At 43.1% G+C, this 17295-nt stretch overlaps 2 protein-coding genes and 1 pseudogene across 5 annotated transcripts in view; 1 reads left to right on the plus strand and 2 right to left on the minus strand.

The window, feature by feature from the left end:
* Positions 1–11806, minus strand: part of TRMT13 (tRNA methyltransferase 13 homolog) — a 41689-nt gene extending 29883 nt beyond the window's left edge. For both annotated transcript variants that reach the window (XM_058303123.1, XM_058303122.1), the window contains exon 1: positions 11537–11806. In XM_058303123.1, coding sequence (XP_058159106.1) covers positions 11537–11806 — 270 coding nt within the window. The remainder of the gene's footprint in view (positions 1–11536) is intronic.
* Positions 5171–6336, minus strand: LOC139439545 (1-phosphatidylinositol 4,5-bisphosphate phosphodiesterase gamma-1 pseudogene; annotated as a pseudogene).
* A 46-nt stretch (positions 11807–11852) lies between the features above and the next one.
* Positions 11853–17295, plus strand: part of SASS6 (SAS-6 centriolar assembly protein) — a 59841-nt gene continuing 54398 nt past the window's right edge. Inside the window, exon 1 of one of the 3 annotated variants that reach the window (XM_023582575.3) lies at positions 11853–12114. In XM_023582575.3, the coding sequence (XP_023438343.1) occupies positions 12050–12114 (65 nt within the window). In that variant the 5' untranslated portion in view covers positions 11853–12049. The remainder of the gene's footprint in view (positions 12115–17295) is intronic. The other 2 variants (XM_004471689.4, XR_011649611.1) reach the window with 2 other exon arrangements.

The raw sequence follows: 17295 nt of genomic DNA on the forward strand, positions 1-17295 counted from the left end.
ATAAAGGTATATACTACATTTCTGACTGTGCTCCTGAAGTTGATGGAGACTACGTTACAGTTTCAGACTCTTGCAGCAGCCAGTGATGGCTCAAAATGGCCAGATGTACAACGGATATCACCTCCAGACTGGCATTGTTTCATGGTGCGCAAGGCAGCTATGCAACAGGCCAGTGGAATACTGGAGCCTACCTTTCTAGCTTCTCTCTAGGGTCAATGGTGCTGCAGCATGCTGGCTGTGTGGAGGACATAAGTGGAGCAGTGGTTATCAGAGTGCTGTGAGTAGAACTTAAACATAATTGGCATTATGGCCTGCTCCCATGTAGAGATGACATGTATGGTGTTGCAAACCTGGAGCTTAGGTCTATTAATTGAAACTTATGCATTAGTTAGTGCATTGATGAGTATTAAGTACTGTACCTATATCTCTCCTATTCTAGACATATGCTTGATAATTATAGTGATATATTTTACAGATCATACGCAGAGAATATTGAACATGTTAAAATGTCCTGGTAAACTTCATTTTCTAAGTAGTTAATGAACATGCTTAATCCAAGTCTCCCTCCTAGCCTTTATTCCAAAACTTGACCCACTCATATTCTGGGATGGACTGGCAATTCCTTTAACTTTGATAGCTGTGTGGTTGTGTTTATCTCGAGTAAAGCCAGCTGCCCAAGGAAGTTCCAGCTCACCAGAAGCACCTGATGGGTCATACAAGTGCCAGTCATTGGATGGCCTGAAATATCTCTTAAAGAAACAAAGTAGTGTCTGTGCCAAAGTCAGCTGTTCCCTCTAACTCTAACCAAGTATCAGTTGCTCTAGGGGGAGGGCAAACCAGACACCCCTTAAGAAACCTTGTCTGTTTTCATTTCCTGTAGTTTAGCATTTAAAACTTGCAAAATGAAGTCCATACACTTTGGGAAGAAGCAGGCTTTATAGGCACATGGCCCTTTATACTCTTGTGGTCTAGTGTCCTTTTCATGAAACCCTATATCTTCAAAATTTGACTTAAGTTTACTCTTCCAGAATCATTGTTTTGCTAGCCATACTGGGATTTCATTGTTTCATCCTGGGTGCCAGACTTGTCTTCCTCCAACCACGATAGAATAGCAGGAGGGTTTTACACCTTGTCAGGTAAGGCCTACTGCCCCTAACCAGCAGGAAGCAGTTACAGAAGAATGACCATTATCCTTCAGCACCCTTTTAAGAATGAAGGTATAAACTCTCAGGGGGAGTTGAGGCAGGCTAGATTAGGGAATAAAGAGATGAATCAGCAACCTGGCAGAAAAACCACTGCCATTAAACATGTGGTCATGGATACCCTACAGGATGGTTATTGGAAGGACCTTGAGAGAATCCTCATCCAACAGGTTGTGCACAGTGGAAAGGACTTTGGGGGAGAACAGCACTGGCTTCTGCTAGGTATTTATGGGGAATTCGTTGGTCAGATTCACCTGTGGTGTATTTTACCATGGTAGCTAGAACAGTAAGAAGGGTTTGGATTTTTGTCTAGTATTTGCTGCTGGAATACAGACTCCAGGCTGTGAGACCAGGATTTTGATGAGCAGGGAAGTTAACTTCAGGCCCTCACTGTAGTTGTTCTTCAAAGGCACAGCTCTGTACCCTGTCTTCAGGTCTTTGGCCAGGAGGGTGGTCTGAGTCAGGAAGTTCTTCTCACTAAACATACACCGTGAAGCGCAGAAAGGCAACTTAGGATTACTGACCTAGAAGTGAAAGGTCTTGGCCAGCCACACTGAGTTCAGTCCATCTGCTTTCTTTGGTGCCTGGAGGTTTTTCTGTGTGTGTGTTTAGCTGCTGGAGGCTGTCCAGGCTTTATATATGGATTACACTGAAGCAGAGTGTAAGAACTTGTAGTGTAAGGTATTCATTTTCTGTCTAGTTTAACATAGATGCAACACATTCTTCAGCTGTAGCTTTATGAGGAGTAATATTGGGAAGCCTTATGTCTAGATATCCTCAAACCCTACTAATAAGGTCAGAAGACAGTCTCTCTCTCCAAATTGCCCAGTTCCAGTTTCATGTGTATTAATATCCAAATGCAGCATCTCATACAGCATGACCTGATGAAGTTTTGGTGAGAACTCTGTTGCCAACTCCAAATAAGCAGCAAATGGTTGTTTAGCATGGGCAAAGTCCTTGGCAGTACTGCAGCGCAAACCTATTGTCATAAGAATACAAATCAAATCTCTTGTTAAATTGTCTTTAATTCCCAGGATGACACTATTATAGACAGTGGGTACTTCCCACTTATTGGACACTGGCCAGAACTGGCACTCTGATGTCATACCAGTGCCCACCAGACAGGAAGAATGTAGGCATTCTTCACCTGCATTGGCTTGTATGGGGTCTGAAGGGTGGGGGCCACAGGCTTGCTGTTGTGGATCCACATGGGCAAAGGATCGTAATTGGAGGAGTCCAGCCACTGGCCCTTGGGGTTGATATGGAAGAGCTGTAGCCCTAGAGGAACTTCTTGCCCATGGCCTTGTTCACATATTTCTCAGCTTTGGTTTCTGGGAGGGATGGGATGTCCCGATGGTGGGCACGTTCTGTACCAGTCTTCTCTTTATTGAAGGCTAATTAGGAATCAATAGATAGATCTGGAGGGAAGCGGACTTGGCCCAGTGGATAGGGTGTCTGTCTACCACATGGGAGGTCAGGGTTCAAACCCTGGGCCTCCTTGGCCCGTGTGGAGCTGGCCCACATGCACTGCTGATGCGCGCAAGGAGTGCCCTGCCACACAGGGGTGTCCCCATGTAAAGGAGCCCCACGTGCAAGGAGTACACCCCATAAGGAGAGCTGCCCAGTGTGAAAGAAAGTTCAGCCTGCCCAGGAATGGCACCACACACATGGAGAGCTGACACACAAGATGACACAAAAAAAAGAAACACAGATTCCCGTGTCGCTGACAACAAGAGGAGGACAAAGAACACGCAGCAAATGGACACAGAGAACAGACAACAGGGGGTGGGGGGGGGGGGGGGCTGGGAGGGGGTAGGGGAGAGAAATAAATAAAAAATAAATCTTAAAAAAAAAAAAAAGATAGATCTGGAACCTGCAGAAAAACTGGGGGTGTTGTGATTGATCCCTGATTCCATTTCTTGCCTTCGAGAGCATTGGTATATGATATCAAAGGATCAAAACTTTTCCTTGTTCTAGGCAGCTTCTTGGTGTTAGCTTGGGAGGGGTGTCCCATGTCCAGGCTCATGGAATCCCCTGTGTATTAGTCAGCCAAAGGGGTGCTGATGCAAAATACCAGAAATTTATAAAGGGTATTTATTTGGGGCAGGAGCTTACAGATACCAGGCCATAAAGCATAAGTTACTTTCCTTGCCAAAGTCTATTTTCACATGTTAGATCAAGATGGCAGTCAATGTCTGTGAGGGTTCAGGCTTCTTGGGTTCTTCTGGGCTCAGCTCCTCTGTTTTCTCCACAAGGTCAACTGTAGATTATCAGGTGAACGGTTCTCCCTCTCTCCCTGGGGTTTCTGCTGTGTCTAAAGAGCCATCTCTATTCCTCTGTGCTCTTCTCCTGGCTCAGGTCCTCTCTTCCTGGGGCCTGCTTCTCTTTCCTCTGTGAGCCTACTTCCTGGGGATCCAGCTTAAGGCTTCAGCATCAAACTCCAACATCAAAACTCCAATATCAAAAACCCTCAACTCTGTCCTTTGCCATGATTTTTACCTGTAAGTCCCCACCCAGCAAGGGGTGGGGACTCAACGCCTGAATGACATGGCCCAATGAAAGCCCTAATCATAACAATCATGCTCAGGTACAGACCAGATTACAAACATAACCCAATATCTGTTTTTGGAATTCATAACCATATCAAACTGTTACAGTACCCTTCAGAACCTTTGGACGAGGACCACAGCTGATTCTCCTTGAGCGTCCTATAGCTTGGGTCACCATGGTGAGTGGGATATGTATCCTTAGGAATACTTTCCATTGCAATATCAGTAAGCCTTTTCTATATTATAGGCTGTAGTAACTTTAAGTCCCCTCTGACACTGTGAATAAGGCTGCTACATAAGACATGCTCTGGGTATTCACCTCAAATTTGTTCTGGTTTCTATGTTTGTTAACCAGAGTTAGCAATGTGTGCAAAATTCTGACTGTTCTTGCAATAATATGAGGTGAAGGATGCCTGTAGCCGTTTAAGAAGTGTCCAAAGAGGGTAAGGTTACTGTTAGAATTGAAATTGAGTCCAACAAATTGATCCATTTGCTTGCAGTGCCATTCTAGAGGATACCACATTGCCATAAATACTTCCTAAGGGCTCTTTGTCATTGTATGTCTGGAGATTGTCCAGGTATGCAAGTTTTGTTCAAGAAGTGCAGTACCTGTGGAGTGCAAGATGACCTCAGAAGGATTCAGCACAGCCATGGCTGCCCAAGGGAGGGAGTTCTGGTCAGGCTTGTGTGGTACCACACTTCACTCTCATGAGCATTGGTCTGAGGGACAGGCTCTGAAAGGTGCATCTTTTTTTTTTTTTTTTTTTTTTTTTTTTTTAAAGATTTATTTATTTATTTAATTTCCCCCCCTCCCCTGGTTGTCTGTTCTTGGTGTCTATTTGTTGCGTCTTGTTTCTTTGTCTGCTTTTGTTTCTTTGTCCGCTTCTGTTGTCGTCAGCGGCACAGGAAGTGTGGGCGGCGCCATTCCTGGGCAGGCTGCACTTTCTTTTCACGCTGGGCGGCTTTCCTCACGGGCGCACTCCTTGCGCGTGGGGGCTCCCCCACACGGGGGACACCCTTGCGTGGCACTGCACTCCTTGCGCGCATCAGCACTGCGCATGGCCAGCTCCACACGAGTCAAGGAGGCCCGGGGTTTGAACCGCGGACCTCCCATATGGTAGACGGACGCCCTAACCACTGGGCCAAAGTCCGTTTCCCTCTGAAAGGTGCATCTTGAACTCATTGTAGCGCAGGGGCACCTGCTGATAGTGTGTGATGAAGTCATAGAGGAAATCAAAGATGAGGTTGTCTGTTGGAAGAACTTGGGGGTCCTGACATCCTGCTGGGAGTGAATACAGCAGTGCTAGACTTTCCAGTTCTGCCAGAAAGAGCATGTGGTCACCCACAAAAGTCTCACTCTCGCGCACGAAGATGTCCAGAGCACCAGTCTCAATGCATTACTTACTGAGCAAGTACTCAGTGATGCGCCGCCCATCCCATCCTGCCTCAAGCTTGATGTGGAACCACTTCTTGTTGGCGTGTAGCTCTATGCTGCCATTGGCCTCCTTGGGCTCCTCCTCATCCTCATTGCCCTGGGCACTGCTGGTCTCCTCAGAATAAGTAGATCTTGCTGCCGGCAGAATAAAGTGGTGGGGGTACCATTTGTGGTTCACTGTACTGGCCATGCATACTTAGACATGCATGGCTTAATCTTTGAAATAAGCATATGCTACTGGCAGGATCAACCAGGTAGAGGATGCCTTCTTGATGGAATTGCTGATGTGGTTCTCAGAGTACATCACCATGGTGGGATGGTGGGAACCTCCTCACAGGAACTGCCCTTGGCCAGTTTCTTGTGCTTGATGAGGATCTTCCTCTTGGGCTGGTTGGGGGAGGGGAACCCATTGGCGGCTATGTCCACGGACTTGGTGAGGAATGTGTCTTTGAGCACCCTCCTGAAGTGCTGGGCCATGTTCCTCTGGTGGGTGATGCTGCAGTGGCACTCAATGAATAGGACCACTGGGTACCCTGAGGCCAGAAAGGCATGCTCCTTGATTGTGTGCAGGATGTCCAAGAACCTGATCTTGGTAGTAAGTGTGTGCGCGTGGTAAATGACTGGCATCCCATCCGAGCCATCCCAGCAGTATATCTCAGTGCAGCAGGAGCCTATCCTCAGTCAGCAAGCATAGGCTTCCAGGGGCTTCCAGGGGGAGTCACTGGAAAACTAGTCCTCAGCAGCAGGGCTTCTGTAACTGTTTCTAGAGATGTCAAAGCAGAGGTCGCACTCTCATGGGAGCCAGGAGAGAGTGACCTGTCCCAGTCACTCTACTGCAGGGCAGTGATGGCAGCTGACTTTGCTAATGCCAAACAGCAAGTAAAATTTGGGTGGCGAGAACTCTGTCATACAGTGTCATCCCATGTGGGATGTTATTCTGGAGTGGGAATTGGAAATGGACATGTCTTGTCAAGGATTTTGCACATCCTTCCAATGATCTTGCTTGAAACCAATTTCTGGGGGCCAGGGCTGCAGCAGTGTCTGTTATCACGTCGGCATTTATTGGTCCCAGGCTGCCTGTTGCACTGGTTTTGATGAGGCTGTCTAGTTCAGCTTTGAGTGGGTCTGTGGTCTCAGGGTTCCACCACATTTTTGCTTGGACAGATGGGCATCTCTGTTTCTCATTTATGGTCATATATTCCAGATAGAGATGCTTGAATTCAATACTAGACTTGCTGGATCTGGAAATGCACTCTTCCAAGGATTCCAGGGCCCTGCTGCTGAAATTCCAGAGGCCCCACCTATTCCTGAGAGGCTGTAGAAGATCTCAAGTTCATGTTCCAGAAAAAGTCTGCTTGATATTGGAGATCCCTGACCTCCTCGTCGGACCTTTCTGTCAAGTGTTGTTTTTGTGTTTCTCTTGTGTATCTTTCTCTTTCTTTTTTTTAATAAAGATCAAGATGGTCTTCTTTTTTTTTTTTATTGTTTTATTTAATTCCCGTGCCCCCCCCCCCCCCGCCCCCAGTTGTCTGTTCTCTGTGTCTATTTGTTGCGTCTTATTTTTTTGTCCACTTCTCCTGTTGTCAGCAGCACGGGAAGTGTGGGCGGCGCCATTCCTGGGCAGGCTGCACTTTCTTTCGCGCTGGGCAGCTCTCCTTATGGGGCACACTCCTTGCGCGTGGGACTCCCCTACGCAGGGGACACCCCTGCGTGGCGCGGCGCTCCTTGCGCGCATCAGCACTGCGCATGGGCCAGCTCCAAACAGGTCAAGGAGGCCCGGGGTTTGAACCTTGGGCCTCCCATGTGGTAGACGGACACCCTAACCACTGGGCCAAGCCCGTTTCCCTCTTTCTCTTTCTTAAGTGCAGTTATGTTTTGCTTCTCTTCTTCTCGCCTATTCTTGCTGGGAGTGGCTTTTGGAATCACTCTACAATCTCACCTATTCTCTCTAGTGGTTGCCCTTAAATCTCAGCTTATGTACTCTAACCTGCCCAGGGGAAACTGGATCAGGCTGCCAGACCTTTTGCTCCAAACCCTCCTCCCTTTTAACTATGCCCCCATACAGCAGGAAGTAGCTGGACTCTGAAACTGTGCCCCATCTTCCATAAATGAAAAAGCGAGGAATGAAGGAGTGAGCAGGTAACTGACCCTGGGACCTCTAGGCAGAGGGATCCTGAACTGAATAGGAAGAGGGATTCTGAGTCAGCCAATCAGCAAAGATTTATTAACCACATCAGAGATGCAGTCAAGGGAATAACAGGACAATTAGATGCTACTAGCTGAATGACATGGGATTGATAACCCCCTCCTGACATGGCTGGAAAGTTGGTCTGGAAAATGGAAAGGGGTTGCACTGTCTGTCCTGACTTCCCTTATCATTGTAGCTGGGATACTCACAGCATTTGGATGTTGTATTATCCCATGTATCTGAGGATTAGCTAAAAAACTCATTGTAACAGCCTTAACCAAACAGATGCCCATGCAGTATAAGCAAAACAACTTATGCCTCCTTAAGGAGGAAGATGTCTATAATGAAGAATGTGAGGAAGCTCTTAGCACATTTGAGAAACTAAATTGTGAAAACTAAAGAGAGTCTGAAAGAGGGAGGATTTGTAAGAAAAGGGTTAAGTTCAGCTTTCACATGAAGGTGATGTGGGATTGGAGAAAAAGAAACTAAAATGAGCCTCATGGTTTCTAATGGCTCTGGCACCAGGTTTGAAGGTGGTACCAACTCCTTATATGGGTAAAAATATGAGGGGAAGGAGCTCTGACATAAGGCTGAAAATTAGCGCCAAGGTTGAAATTGGCACCAATTACCAAGTTGCCAGAATGTGGCGAATGGGAGCCGTAACTAAGAGCGGGAACCCATGTAAATTAGTTAGACCTCTCGGATAGGCTATAACCGCTGAAGTATCCAACCAATGGAAAGAAAGGGAGGGACCTCTGTGTTAAGCTTAGGTTATAAATGCTATTGTCTTGCTGCTCGGCACACAGGCCATTTTATTCATGTCATGTGCCCGTTCTTGCAAGATTGTGAATAAATTCTTTTCTTCTCCAAAATCGGGTGAGCATTCATTCTCTTTTAGAGATTTCTCTCTAACACTAATTATTTTATATTTATTTCAGACTATGGAAATGATGTTAGACAAAAGCAAATTTGAGCAATTTTCTCGAGTTCAAAATGAGTCTTAAAGCAGCAGAGGCAACTTACAACATCAACACTGCATTTGACAAGGAACTGCTTGTATATGTATGAAAGTATAGTGCAGGGGTGGTTCAAGAAATTTTGCAAAGGTGACAAGAGCCTTGAAGATGAGGAGTGTAGTGGCTGGCCATTGGAAGTTGACAACAACCAATTGAGAGCAATCATCGAAGCTGATCCTCTTATAACTACACAAGAAGTTGCTGAAGAACTCAAAGTTGCCCATTTTACGGTCATTTGGCATTTGAAGCAAACTGGAAAGGTGAAAAAGCTCAGTAAGTGGGTTGCCTCATGAGCTGACTGAAAATTTTTTAAAAAGTGTCATTTTGAAGTGTTATCTTCTCTTATTCTAGGCAACAATGAACGATTTCTCAGATTGTGACATGCAACAAAAAGTGAATTTTATATGACAACCAGTGATGACCAACTCACAGGCTGGACCGAGATGAAGCTCCAAAGTACTTCCCAAAGCCAAACTTGCACCCAAAAAAAGCTCATGGTCACTGTTTGGTGGTCTGCTGCCAGTCTGATCCACTACAGCTTTCTGAATCCCTATGAAACCAATACATCTGAGCAGTATGCTCAGCAAATTGATGAGATGCACCGAAAACTGCAATGCCTGCAGCCAGCATTCGTTAACAGAAAGGGCCCAATTTTTCTTCACAACAACACCCCCCAGTATGTTGCACAACCAATGCTTCGAAAGTAGAACAAATTGGGCTATGAAGTTTTGCCTCATCCGCCATATTCATCTGACCTCTTGCCAACCGACTACCACTTCTTCAAGCATCTCGACAACTTTTTGCAGGGAAAATGCTTCCACAACCAGCAGGATGCAGAAAATGCTTTCCGAGGGTTCGTTGACTCCCAAAGCATGGATTTTTATGCTACAGGAATAAACAAACTTATTTCTCATTGGTAAAAATGTGTTGATTGTAATGGTTCCTATTTTGATTAATAAAGATGTACTTGAGCCTAGTTATAATGATTTAACATTCATGGTCTGAAACCGCAATTCCTTTTGCACCAACCTAGATATTTAACTATAACCGATGGGAAAAAAGAGAGGAAAATTAAAAGTGTTGGTAATTCTGCACAACATTCTGCTGTAACAGTACAGTGCAGTATTAAGGCCACAGACCAGCCAGACTGCCTAGGTATGATTCCTACCTCTATCAGTTATTAGCTCTGTAACCTTAGGCAATCTCATTGCCTTATCTAAAATATAATAATAATAATATGACTTACCTTCTAAGGTTTGTGAAAATTACCTTAGTACTTAAAAAAAATGCTTACTACAGTGCCCATATAGTAAATGCTTACTATACGTTAAGTTGTTAATATTATCATTTTTTTCTTTAGTTTGTTTCAATTCTGATAAGTCTCTCAGAATATCCATCAAAATATGCATATTGTATTTCATGGAAAAGATAAGAGATTTTTCAATATTTTTTGAAAATACTGTAGATTATTTCTTTGGTACTTGCTGACTTGAAAACCTAACTTCCACATATGAAAAGACTCTATTCTAACACTCAAAGTCTAACTATACAATTAAATAAGGGCACTTTTTTCAATTATTATTTGGGATTAGAAACAAGGTTTCTCAACTTTGGATCTATTGAGATTTGGCACCAGATGATTCTTTTTTTTGTGGGGGGCTGTCCTGTGCATCGTAGAATGTTTAGCAGCACCGCTTGCCTCTATCCACTAGATGCTAGCAACACCCCTTAGTTGTGACAACCAAAAAGTCTTCTGATTATCATCAAGTGTCCCTTGGGGTGTGGGAAATGCAAAAGTGCCCCAAGATGAGAAGCACTGGGTTAAAATGAGAACAAGCATTATCATTACAGAATTATATGATCTACACACATACAAAAGGATGGAAAACAACACCTAATAACATCATAAATTACAGATTCAGTAGGATGGTCACAATAAAAACTAAATTATAGGCATATAAAGTGTTTCCACTTGACATTTTGTGGCCTCTTTTCAAGGGACTAACAACAACACGATGTCATTCCTCTCCAGCAATACCCATCACTTTGCAGTACTCTATTCTCATTCTACTACTTTACACCACCTGCAATCACCTTCCAGGTATCAGGATAAGGTGAGGTCTAAGGCTTTATAACATAGTGGTAATAAAACTCATCTCCTATCATAAATCTCACTCTTTAACCAATGGATGTTTGCTGTCCCATCAAAAAATCAGCCAGTGTACTTCAGACTTTCCATGATAGTCACACGTCTCCCACATTCTAAAACAAGAATGTCCTTGTTTCAGTCAACTCCCTTTAGGCACGTATCAGTCAAATCAAAAGGGAAAGTAGGGCTATGGCTATGATGGAAAGCAGCCAACGAATGGGCTATTTCCTATAAAGATAAACCATCTGAAAAAGAAAAATAATGTAACTAATACTATACATTCATTCAGAAGGCAGTGAACCAGATGCTGGCCTCTGGTTTATTCTTTCTAATACTCTCTAGTAGACATGCTCTTTTTTTTTCTCAGCATTCTGCTCCTCTTGTTCATATTTTTCTATCATACACACACTAAAATAATACGTATACAAATATACATGGCTTGACAGTACAATTATATGTATAACTGTACAAATCGCATACTTTCAGTTCTTAATGAGTCAATTCTTTTCTTAAACTTTGCTCCCCTTTTCCAGCAAAGTTGCTTTTTAAAAGATTTTAAGTCTAAACATATTTTTAAAAAAAGTTTCTCTCAACGGCATGCACGAGAAGTGGTTATCATTTACGAAATAAAACACAACTAGCGAAACCTTCGGAGCTTCAATCACTATTTCTAACAACCACTTCCCATCAGAAAGGCAGAGAATGGGCGGAGCGTAAAAGTGGTATTTTGGAGTAAAACTAAAAGTTCGCTTTACATTGAGTATCAGGTCATGGGTCACTTCTGGACTTTATTTAGTAAAAGAAAACACTGCTCCAGAGCAGGGCTCATCCCTGCTCCCCAGGAAGGCAGAACTGCATTTATTAAGGAAAAAGCTGGACACTCAGGAGAAAGGAGGAGAAACCTGTCAGGGAGGGGAGGGGTCACATCGCAGACCTGACGGGAAGCGGGGCAGGGGCGACTTATTTCCTACTTTGTGGTGAGTAAGCGATACCAGACCTCCGCGTCAGTCTCCGCGGTTCCAGCGTGTTCGCCACAAAATCGTTTCCCCGCTGCCACCACCATCCTGCAGAACCTCTTCTTCTTTTCCACGTAGTAACCACATCTACTCGTAACTGGAAAACCAGTCTCATACTGCGTGGACACAGAATCAGCCATAATTAAAGGCCCGTTTCGGGTGTCGAGCGCTGGGCAATGAGAGGAAAAGTTGTCCGCCTGCTGTAAGTCCCGTTCCCTTAACAAACATGGCTGCTTCGGCTCTCGCCACATAATGTTAGCGCCCGGAACTATCGCAACAGCTTTTACCCCTTCCTCCGTAAAACCGGAAGAAACTGATGGTGGCTGGTGAAGTCCAAACCTAATCTGTTTCCCTCTAGTTTTTCTTTCCCCGCCTCCTCCGCGGTAGCGGAGCGCCAAACTCAAACTTTACGAGGACTCGTACGCCTTTTAGGCTAGTCCTGAGGTCCTGGCCTCTCGGACCTTTCTGAGTGCCGCCTGGGGCAGCGGCCCAACATGAGCCAGGTTTTGTTCCAGCAACTGGTCCCGTTGCAAGTGAAATGCAAAGACTGCGAGGAGAGGTGAGGTTCGCGTCTCCGAGTGCCAGCGGGTGGCGGTTGGGGTCGGGCCAAACGGGGAAGATGGCGTCTTCAGCCAGGAGGACCGGCCTGCGGCTGGGTGTCCCGCGGTCCTCGGACGCGAAGGGGAAACCCAGCTGGGACCTAATGGTTACCTTTCTTATTAAGTCGGCAGTTGCAGAGGGACAGAGGGAAGAATGTGAGGAAATGGGAAGCCGACCGCATCAACTTAATGTCAACAGTCCTAGCGCTGAATGGAATTTTGAGGTTGTAGGCCTGGGTCTCTCCCTTTGACAGATAAGGACTCTGGCCCAGAGAGGTTAAATAATTTAAGCTCACAGTGGTTCACAGCAGGGCCAACACTAGAACTCAGGTCTCAGATATACCAGCCCTTTTTTCGCTCTCCTTTGGGTTATATTACAAGTTAAATTTAAGCTTCTAATCAATCTAGTGATGTACTTTGGCTGTTCTTCACATGAGTTACCAGAAAAAGTAAATTATGTTTTCTTCATTAAAAATAATGGGAAAGCCAGACAGTTTTCTTGCATTCATTCAACAAATATTGCCTGCTAGCAAAACATCTTGCTAGGCACCCGAGAGGCAGCGGTCAGGAAAAACAGCCCTTGTGTTCCCGGAGTTTACAGGACAGTGCGGGAGGCAATACCGGCCAGTCTCACAGAATGCAAAACTGCAAATTTTGACTAAGGGGGTGGGGCTCTTCGGGCTTAGAGTTTTGACTAGACGTCAGGAGATTTAAATTTTTGTCTTAGTTCCACCACTCATTAGTTGTCTCAATTTCTCTGAGCCTTGATTCCTTATGTGTGGAACTGATATTAGAACATGCTTATCCCAAGTAGTTATTATGAGCATCAGGTGTGAAAATGTCTGGTGAAAACTAAATGGTGTGAAAGGAATAAAAACAACAAAAAATTAAATGGTATGATATGTAGCAAGTCAGGAATGAAAACAATGATTTATTGAGTTAGCAATACTGTGGAACTGCAGTATATACTTTCAGAATTAGGTCCAAAATCAATTGGTAAGCCAGGGCAGGAGATGGTAGCAAAACCAGCTGCATATGGAGATACATAGGTTATTTCAGTTGGATATTTTTCTGTGTTGTTCACTTTGGTAGCGACTAGCCACGTATGGATTGGACACTTGAAATGTGACCAATCGGAATTGAAGTGTAAAATGTACACTTTGAAGACTTACTATGAAAAAAAAAAGTAAAATATCTCAATTTTTATATTGATTATATGTTGGATTTATTGGTTTTAGTAAAATATATTTAATTTTACCGGTTCTTTTAACTTTAAAAAAAATGTGGCTTCTCAAAATGTAAAATTACGTACATGGTTCACATTTGTGGCCTCCATTATATTTCTTTTGGATGACAATTCTAGAATGGTTATAGAATGATAAAAGAAAGGAGGCCACCACTTCTGATTCCAGTATTGAAGCTCTTAGCTGTTCTCCATCTCATTACATGGTCACCACAGTTAATCTTCTAAAAACACAATTTCAATCTTTTCACTCTTCTTTTTAGAAACTTTCCACATATTACTGTCGCCTATAGCGTGGGTCTGCAATTACAGCTCACAGATTATCCACTGCTTATTTTTGTTAAGGTTTTCTTGGAACACCGGCATTCTTATTTATTACATGGTCTATGGCTGCTATTACACTCTAATGGCCGAGATGTGTAATTGTGATAGACCAATGGATTGCGAAGCCTAAAATATTTACTATCTGGCTTTCACTGAAAATTTTTGCTGAACTCTGACCTGTAGGGAATAAAATCCAGACTGTTTAGTTAAGTATTGGAGGCCAGTTTAATTTAACAAATGTTTATGAACACTTACTATGTGCCAGGAATTATCCTAGGTGCTAAATGGATATAAATCTTCCTCCACCCCAATCTTTCAACCCCCCCCAAAAAAACAATTATTATTCTGGCCCTCAAGGAACTCAACATTGAAAGGGGAAACAAAGTTTCCTTGGGGAGGTAACACAAGGTTAAGAGTTCAGGCTCAGGAGCCAGATTGCCTGGCTTTAAATCCCAGTTCTGCCACTTATTGGCTGTTTTGATTTTATACAAGTTATTTTATGTTTCTGTGCCTCATCTTTAAACTGATGATAATAACTACCTACCTCATGAGGTTATTATCATGATAAGAGTTAATGCATATAGGGGAGCGGATGTGACTGAGGCAATTGGATACCTGCCTCTCACATGGGAGGTCCTGGGTTTGGTTCCAGTACCTCCTAAAGAAGACAGGCAAACAACAAGCCAACAGTGAGTAGACAATGAACCAAAAAACAATGAGCAGACAATGAGCAAAGAAACAAGGAGCAAGACAGTGAGCACGCAACAAGCAGACAGTAAAAGCAAAATGAGCAGGGAGTGGATGTGGCTCATGCAGTGGGCACCACCTCCCACATGGGAGGTCCCGAGTTTAGTTCCCGGTGTCTCCTAAGTAGGAACAGACAGTGAGCAGACAACAGGCAAAAACAGGGAGCAAACATGAGGGAGCCATCTGGGTGGGGGGCTGGGGGAGGGAAATTATTGCATATAAAGTGTTTAGAACAGTTTGTAGAACATAGTAAGCTCTCACTAAATCTTAGCTATTAGTAAAATGTGATTAATGCATTAAATAATATCAGCATATTAAAGTTGTAGAAGAGAAGGAAATTCAGTTGGGGGAAGAAGTAACGATCAAGAAACTATGTGGGGGTAGATGGATGTCTCTCAAGCAATTGGGCTTCTGCCTACCACATGGGAGGTCCCGGGTTCAATTCCCCATGCTTCCTAGAGAAGGCAAGCTGATGTGATGGGCAGACTTGGCGAGCTCATGCAACAAGATGATGCAACAAAGAGACACAAAGAGGAAAGACAATGAAAGACATAACTAACCAGGGAGTGAAGGTGGCTCAAGCAATTGAGCGCCTCTCTCCCATATGGGTGGTCCCAGGTTTGGTTCCCAGTACCTCCTAAAGTGAAGATGAGCAGACACAGAGCACACAGTGAATGGACATAGAGAGCTGACAGCTACCTCAAAAACTGAGGGGCGGGGAGAATAGATAAAATAAATCTTTAGAAAAAAGAAGCTATATGGGGAAGCAAATGTGGCTCAAGTAATTAAGCTCCCTACCATATGGGAGGTCCTGGATTCATTTTCTGGTATCTCTAAAGAAGACAGGCAAGACAGCGAGCTGATACAACAAGAGACCCAATGAGGAAAACATAATGAGAGCCCAACAAAGCAGGGAGTGGAGGTGGCTCAAGCAATTAGGCACCTACCTCCCACATGGGAGGTCCAGGGTTTGATTCCTGGTGCCTCCTAAAAAGAAGACCAGCACATAACAAACAAACACAGCAAATGCAAACAAGGGATTGGGGAGAAATTTAAAAAAAATTTTTATTTTTAAGAAACTATGTGGAGGGAGCAGATGTGGCTCATGTGGTTGAGTGCCTGCTTCCCACATGGGAGGGCCCAGGTTCAGTTCCTGGTGTCCCCTAAAATAAAAAAACAAACAAACTAGAAAACCAACAAAGGGGGGCCAATGTGGCTCAGTGTTTCGAGTGCTGGCTTCCCACATGTGAGGTCCTGGTACCTCAAAAAAGAAACCATGAAGGGAGGTGATGCAGAATTTTGAAGTGCGAGGTTTGACACCAACCTGCCTTTTCAGTTTTATTTCCTAAGCTCCTTTCCCACTATGCTAGTCACATTAGACTACATGTTATCCCTCTGAATGTACATGGTATTCTCTCTTAATATTATAACTTTACAACTGTTTCTCCCTCAAATGAATTTTTTTTCATCATCTTCAAGGTCTATCTTAAATCCCTTTGCTATAAACATAACCTTTACAAAGTTGCCTAAGTTGAAATCCATTGCTTTTATTCATTTTAATACCGGAGTTCAGTTTTTGCTCTGCAGTGTAACCTAAAACAAGCATGTAACATTCTTCTTTTGTAGAACTGATAGGATATTTACTTGACAAGGTTATTGTCTTAAATCAGATGATATATGCAAAATACCTGGCTGGTCTTCAGTAGTGTAGTCCTTTAGAAAGTATTAGCAACTCTTTCTTCCCTCTGAAGACCTAAAATACAAAGAGAAACAATTCTTGGGAAAAGTCATTTAGTCTGTTCTCAATTTGAGGACATGGACCATGTTTATTTCTGTTTGTATCTTTAACACTCAGCACGGTATCTGGCTTAGAATAACCTTTATTTAAGTTGAGAGTTTAAGGTCACAGCTATTAGGTGGCAGAGGTGGGCTAGGATCTATTTCTATCAATACCTGATGTTTAAGATGATTTTTATTTAGAAGAATACCTAGCTAACTGACAGAATGGTATGTAGGTCTACACAGTTCAGAGTGTTCCATTTTTTTAATGTTCATTTAAAATTCATTTTAAAAGAAGCTTTAGATTATATAAATGTTACATCAGACATATAGGGTGGAGCCAATGTAACTCTGTGCTTGAGTGCCTGCTTTGCATATATGAGGTCTAGGGTACCTTTAAAAAAAAAAGGTATAGGGGATTTCCATATACCATTTTGAGAAAGTTTTTTTAATTGAGAGTTTTTATTGATAGAGTGTTTTGTGTTGTTCCTATGATGTAAACTTTTTCAATGGAGAAAATAGATTTGTGATTTCAGATACTTTATACCCTGAAAGCTCAGATTTTTTCTATAAGATAGTTCTAAGGGGGATTTTGAAATAAATATAGGAAATAAATTTAATTGATGGACCTTTCCTGTTTTCTTTCATATTCTAACATTTAATTCATATAGACATTTGGAATATATCCAACAATATCATTAATATGATTGAAAAATTATAGTATTACTCTCCCAGAATTGTGTAAAGAACACTTTATTAAGTGTATACTTTTTGAATTTTTTCTAATTTTATGAAGGATGACAGAACTTTTAAAACTGAAGCACCATAAAAAGTTAGGTAGCAGCAGTAGCCTTTTACCACTATGGCAATATGTATTAGAAAAACTTCAGAAGATGAAAACCAAACCTAATGACACTGTAGAGCTAAAAAGGGCCCCACAAATCTTATAATTCAATGTTTTTCTTACAAATTAGGAAGTTGAGAAATTTTATTTTCCCAGAAAGCCTAATTTAAATGGAATTAGAAAAGGAATCTAATCTATTTCTCA

The sequence above is a fragment of the Dasypus novemcinctus genome, chromosome 9 (assembly GCF_030445035.2).
Source record: "Dasypus novemcinctus isolate mDasNov1 chromosome 9, mDasNov1.1.hap2, whole genome shotgun sequence".
Classification (NCBI taxonomy): domain Eukaryota; kingdom Metazoa; phylum Chordata; class Mammalia; order Cingulata; family Dasypodidae; genus Dasypus; species Dasypus novemcinctus.